The 7019-nt window shown below is 31.1% G+C and overlaps 1 protein-coding gene across 1 annotated transcript; it reads left to right on the plus strand.

Moving 5' to 3' along the window:
* The first annotated feature begins 5952 nt into the window (after positions 1–5952).
* Positions 5953–6431, plus strand: LOC120138466 (cyclin-dependent protein kinase inhibitor SMR6-like). Its single transcript, XM_039153924.1, has one exon. The coding sequence runs from the start codon at positions 6072–6074 to the stop codon at positions 6414–6416; it is 345 nt and encodes a 114-aa protein (XP_039009855.1). The 5' UTR covers positions 5953–6071; the 3' UTR covers positions 6417–6431.
* The last annotated feature ends 588 nt before the right edge of the window (positions 6432–7019 follow it).

Raw genomic sequence — 7019 nt, forward strand, 5'->3', positions numbered from 1 at the left:
AATAAGAAGACCCAATAGCATCTTCTGGAAGTGTTCTTTGAGTTATCTGATCTGGTTTGGTATAAACCCCAAAACCAATTATTAGATTTGAAAGATGAATTTGCTCATAGTAGAAATAAGGAGACCCAATAGCATCTTCTGGAAGTGTTCTTTGAGTTATCTGATCTGGTTCGGTAGGAGCCACAGAACCAATCATTAGAATTGAAAGATGAACTGCATAATTGTCTTCATTAAGAAGCTTCTTTTCAAGCTTCCTCTGCTTCTTTTTTAAGAAAATCATAGCCCAAGTTTCGCCTTTTCTTGTAATTGGGATCATTGTATAATGGCTTCCTATCTTTTACCAGAAAAAGTGTGTCAGCAGCCTTAGCAATTTGAGCAGTACATATAAAATCTGTCAACTCTGCAATTGATGAATCAGGATTATATCTCCATGGCTATTGAAGACATAGCATTTGAGTATCCCTTTTTCGTCAAGTATAACAGTTTACTCTCCTCATCAGAATCAGAATTCAGGATTTTCTCGGTATCAAAAGAACTATCAATATATGTGAAATCATCCTGAAAGATCACTTCATAATCAGATGAGTTGTTATCAGAATCAACAGGTTGTATGAATGCAAGCCTTTTCAAGAGCCTATACTATTGAGTTTTATTCTCAAGCGGTTTTGTGACATTATGCAAAAATTCAGGCATATCTACATCTACACTCTTCAAAGATGATAGATTCTCCATTCGAAGAGGAAAGATTTATTGGATTTCTACACAACTGAAGAAATACTAAGTTCACCAATTTGAAATCAAAATAAACTTAACATTCATGCATCATATTTAGGCATTTGTAAAAATAGGTGCATTTTCATTCATTTTTTCCATGATGAATTTTGACAAGAATTTTAAAGATTTTATCAAAGATTTAAATCCATCATTCAATGGATCAACAGTGACAGTTCGAGTTCATAATGAGAAGAACTCATCTGAAGAAGGAAGAAGAAGTTCATAATGAGAAGAATTTGTTCAACCTTTTGTTTGAATTCATCATTTGATGGATCAACATTGCCAGGTAGAGTTCATAATGAGAAGAACTCGTCATCTGAAGAATAAAGAAGAAGTTCATAATGAGAAGAATTTGTTCAACCTTTTACTCAAATCCATCACTTGATGGATTAGCTTTTCCAGAGAAAGTTCATAATGAGAAGAACTCATCTGAAGAAGGAAAAAGAAGTTCATAATGAGAAGAATTTGTTCAACCTTTTATTTGAATTCATCATTTGATGGATCAACATTGCCAGGTAGAGTTTATAATGAGAAGAACTTGTCATCTGAAGAAGAAGAAATTCATAATGAGAAGAATTTGTTCAACCTTTTGCTCAAATCCATCACTTGATGGATCAGTTTTTCCAGAGAAAGTTCATAATGAGAAGAACTCATCTGAAGAAGAAGAAGTTCAAAATGAGAAGAGCTTGTTCAACCTTTTGCATAATTCTATCACAGAAGGAGATAGATTAGCATCAACCTTTCCAGAGAAAGTTCATAATGAGAAGAACTCATCTGAAGAATAAAGAAGAAGTTCATAATGAGAAGAGCTTATTCAACCTTTTGAATGACTCTATCACAGAAGGAAATAGGTCAACATCAACTTTTCCAGGGAAAGTTCATAATAAGAAGAACTCATCTGAATAAGGAAGAAAATTTTATAATAAGAAGAACTTGTTCAACCCTTTTCCAAATTACATCACAGAAGGAGATATTATCATCCCCAGCGGAAAGTTCATAATGAGAAGAACTCATCTAAAGAAAGAAAAAGAATTTATTCAACATCTCCATATTAATTAAGTGAAGTCAAATGAAAAAAAAAACTTATTATCTTTTCGTCTTTGCTCTATTCTTGTTAACACAAGAATAAGCAAAGAGGGGCAGCTGAAGATACTCATTTTTTTCATTTAAATATTATTTATATTATTATTATTATTATTATTATTATTATTATTATTATTTATTATTAATTTTATTATATTACAGGCCCAATTACAAATAGATCCCGGAGCCCAATTCTGGCCCAACTAAGCTAGCCCAATGGAAACCCTAAACTGATTAGGGTTTGATCTCTAACCCTAGCCGCCTCAGCATCACAACCGTTAGATCTGAGAGATCCAATGGCCCACACGCATCCAGCACAAACCCTAGGGTGATGATACCTAGGGCCACGCGGCCGCCGCAGCTACTCCCACCATCTCTACCGCTGCCATGTCTCGTCGAAAGCTTCCAGAAGAGCCACTCCAGCCGCACACATGTCGCCCCAACGGTGAGTCACCACTAGAAGTCTGGTGACTCACAAAACTCCACTCTTTTACCCGGTCCGAGAGCCACACCGGTGATAACTATAAAGCCATCGACCACCTGCAAACAAGAGAAAAAAACCAACAGCAAAAAAAAAACAAGAAAAAAAAGCGAGCAAACCAGCAACCACAAACACCAAAATAAGCAAGGAAAAGACGGAGAGATACTTACTGAGGAAGCTGCAACATCATCGGAACATTCACACATCATCGGAAACCTTCGAAAACCGAAGGTATTTTCGTAGATTTGCTCTAATCGGGAGTGTTTTAAGGGAAACGGTCATCGGAACCATCAATAGGATGGTCCGATCTATATTTAGGTGTAAAAAAAAATTTCCGGTCACCGGATGCGGTGGCCGGCGACGGGGTTAACACCGGCGAACGACTACCGGCCGGTGACCGGCTTCCCTCCGATGAGGGAAGCTAGAGAGTGGCGAGAGAGTTTTAAACTCTCTCAGTTTAGAGAGAGAGTGTGAAACAGAGAAATGAGAGAGCTGGCCCTTCGGGCCAGCCGTTTCGGGCTTAAATAGCCCTCCCCGAACGACGCCGTTTTGGGGAGGGCTATTTGTGTAATTTTTAAATATTAAACCCTGTCCGTAGTCCCTCTATTTTATATATTTTACATTTTAGTCACTGAATCAAATTTATGATCCTTTTAATTTGGTCTCTAGATTTTATTTATTTATATTTTAGCCCTTAACCGTAATTATAAATATTTTAGATAAAATACGTATTTAGTCCTTTAGTTTTAATAATTAATATTTTAATCCCGAGTACATATTTTTAATTTATTTTAATCTGATATTCGAATTTTATATAATTTTAGTTTAGTCACTAAATTAATAAATAAGGAGAATAGCATATTTAGTCACTCAAATTTTAAATAATTAATTATAAATTAGGTATTTAATTCTATTAAGTTACAATTTAGTCACTAAATTCAATTTTTTTATTTTAAATATATAGTTTTAATTTTGTTTATTGTTTAGTTATATGTTAATTTTATATGTTTACTTTTTATTATTACTATTATTATTATTATTATTTAACCATTAATATATATATTTATATAATAAATAATATGTACTTTATTTATTAAAATCTTAGTTAATTATTTTTTAATCCTATTTTAATATTTATTTATTTTTCAATATTAGGAAATGACAGTCTTAAAATAACTGAATGTCCATTTTCTGATATTTTAAATATCTTATTTATAAATTATATATTAACTGTTTTAATTATTTATTTATTTTTTAATATCAAAGAAAAGAGCTGTCTTAAGGCACCTAGAAGTCCTTTTCTGATATTTCTAAATAAATAAATATTTTATTTATAAATATATATAAATTAATATATATTTTTCATAATTATAATCTTAAAATAATAGGATTATAAATTAAATATTTTGAATTTTAATTTCTAATAATAAGAGACAATTTATAATTAAAAAGTACCAATTTTGGGCGTTGTATGGGTGTTAATCCTTCCCTAAACGTAACCGACCACGAATCCCTTTTTATTATTAAAAAGAATGAATTTTTGGTTAAAACGCAGATCAGTTTATCTTTTAATCGATGTTTTCTTAAAAACTCTTTTAAAAGATGATTTTTAGGTATTCGACCTACCTAACCCAAAAGGCCGATGGCGACTCCCAAATTATTTTAAAAATCATTTATTCACATCACTTTTCCCACCAAGTAAAAAAAAATTCGTGCCCGGACGAAAATCGGTTACGACAATAAATATGTATAAACTTTCTACCTTATACATATAAAATACAAACTATTGCACGAACCAAACGACTTAAGTAGTTAAAGAATAATTATTACTTCTTGAGGTATCGAGTTCATCTCGTATGTAGAGATAATGATTATAAATCTTTAAACATACATTACTTTGTATTTAACTCAAATTAATAAAAAGAAGAAGTACAAACCATTTATTTACACTAAATATCCTCTTTAGTGTACGGTGATTATTGCCAAATTTGAGTAGGATGATTCAAAATTTCATATTGTAAAATCTATAAGTGATAATGTAATATTAATTTCTTTAAAAATTTTGAATTTGAGTAGGATGATTCAAAATTTCATATTGTAAAATCTATAAGTGATAATGTAATATTAATTTCTTTAAAAATTTTGAATTTAAGTAGTTGTGTTTGTGGGGTGTGTATATTATAAATAGATTGAAAAATTCTTAACAAACATTATCTTATAATCGACACATACTATTCAAATAAAATTTTAGATCGTAATGTCATGGTTTAAGGATAAATTTAGATTTTTGTATAGATTCAATCATTGTATTATGAAATATAAATTATAGAAAAATTAACAGACGCTTTTATAATTTTATATAATTTTCTGTAAATGATAATTTAATAATCCAATTATTGAATTTTATGTTTTATTCAAATGGATTATGATTTATGGATGTCAAATATTTGAGTAAGTTGAAAATGTTGAATTATTTAATTTATCTGAAAACCTTGTAATTATATTAATAAATTAATCATATTTTATCATATTCATAAATATAATTTACAAACTTCATAAATAAATCTTATACATAATTAGAATGAGGACTGATATATTAAAAATTAGGATAAACTACACACTCAGTACCTAAACTATTATTTTTATTTCATTTTGGTATCCAGCTTTTATTTTTTTCAAAAGCATACCTAACATTTAGTTTAGATTTCAATTTGATACCCCACGTTTAAAAGATTAATAGAATTGTTGACGAGACATTTTTTTATTTTTTTCAATTATGATGTGGTATTATCTTATGGTGGCACGTCAATATCACCGTTAAGTTTTTAATGACGAGATACCGAAATGAAACTTAAACTAAACATTAGGTATGATTTTAAAATAAAATAAAGTTTAAGTACCAAAATAGAATAAAAATAAGGGTAAATTGTGCATTTAGTACCAAAATTATCATTTTTAGTACCTAAACTTTCAATTTTTAAAACCATACCTAAATTTAGTTTTTGTTTCATTTTAGTACCTCGTTAAAAACGTAACGTTAAGTTTTGAATTTTTTTTGAAAGTTTAGGTACGAAAGCGAACCAAATTTAATAGTTTAGATATTAAATGTGTTAAGTTTTTAACGGCGGGTACTAAAATAAAACAAAAACTAAAAGTTAGGTATGATTTTAAAAAAATTAAAAATTTAAGTATTAAAACAGACTAAAACTGATAGTTTAAATACTAAATATAATTTATCTTAAAAATAATAGTTAAGTACTAAACATATAATTTTTCCTAAAAATTAATTGACAAAACAATGAAAAGGGGAACCTAAGTCCCTAACAGATTACTTCTAAGAAACCAATAATGTCCAAACAAAGGGCAAAGTGGGAAATTCGCAAATCTTGGCGGGAATAAAAGCCGTTGTTCACTAGACTTTTTGCCCAATTTTGGCGCCAACCCTAAAAAAAACTCTCTTCAGACGGTTTCAGCTGCCCGTAAATATCCGGGCAGCCAGCCGCCCGTCTCTCTCTCAACCAATGCTTAAATATTTTACTCTTTTTTTCCCCGCCCCATTCAAAGATCTCTCTTTTATCTCTGCGTTTTACATTGTTTCCATTTCGTTGATAAAAAACTCATTCTTTTGCTCTTTGATTAAAAAGCAATTTGCTTTGCCTCTGTTTTCAGCCATTTTCTCACCTTGGGTTCCTTTTCTTCATCTCCAAAATCCCCTTTTCTCTTCCGATTAAAAATGGGGTTTTCTAAAAAATCACAAGTAGATGGAGTGCTAGATTCCCCAGGGAAGAAATGGGTATTAACGGGTATTGCTATTAAGACATCATTGAAGCTAATAAACACAAAACCAAGAGCAAAACAAAGAGAAGAAGAAGAAGAAGATGATGAAGAAGAAGAAGAAGCTCGTTCAACGACTCCAACTTCAAGGGAAGCAAGAATACCAGACAAACTACCTTGCCCTCCGCCGCCAAGGAAACGCCGGCCTACTTTAAGACACCATTATAATGGGGTTAGGGAGTTCTTTACGCCTCCTGATTTGGAAACAGTTTTCAAGCTGCGCCATGTTGAGAAAGCAATCTGAGCTTAACCTTACTCCTTTTTTAGAGTTAAAGTTAGTGTTTTTAGCCTTGTAGGTTCACGTTTGGTCTTTTTGCATTAGTAATCCCTGCTCTAAGCGAAACAATGGAGAGGGCTTAACGGGAGTACAAAGATAACATATTTTTATGAAATAACTAGTGTAGCTTTCAGTTTTCTTTGGTATAAACAGTTCATGCTGTATTTCATGTTTGCTGCTTGTGTGGTGTGTTATGGTGCTCGTCTGCTTTTGATGTTGGAATTGAAGTTTAAGAATTGTAATAATATTCAAATGAAAAGATTTGGGGTTTTTGTTTGTTTGAATTATTGGAGGCTTATGTCATTCAAATTTAGCAAGAGAATCTTGTACCATTAACTTGTAAGGGGGATGACTGATCAATGGCGAAACTTGCCTTCGAATTTGCTCTGTTAACAGTCTATAATTCATCACAAGTTCCTATAGTGTTTAGTCATCAAATTCTTTGCCTCTATTTAATGGTCGGTGCAGGTTCTCAGACTCTAAGTAAATGATTGGTGTTAGATATTTTCAGTAAAAAAAAAGTACACTAGAAAACAGGCCTTGCTTAAATTTCACTTAATAATATTAATT

This window comes from Hibiscus syriacus, unplaced genomic scaffold, assembly GCF_006381635.1.
Source record: "Hibiscus syriacus cultivar Baekdansim isolate YM2019G1 unplaced genomic scaffold, ASM638163v2 tig00110694_pilon, whole genome shotgun sequence".
NCBI classification, from domain to species: Eukaryota; Viridiplantae; Streptophyta; class Magnoliopsida; order Malvales; family Malvaceae; genus Hibiscus; species Hibiscus syriacus.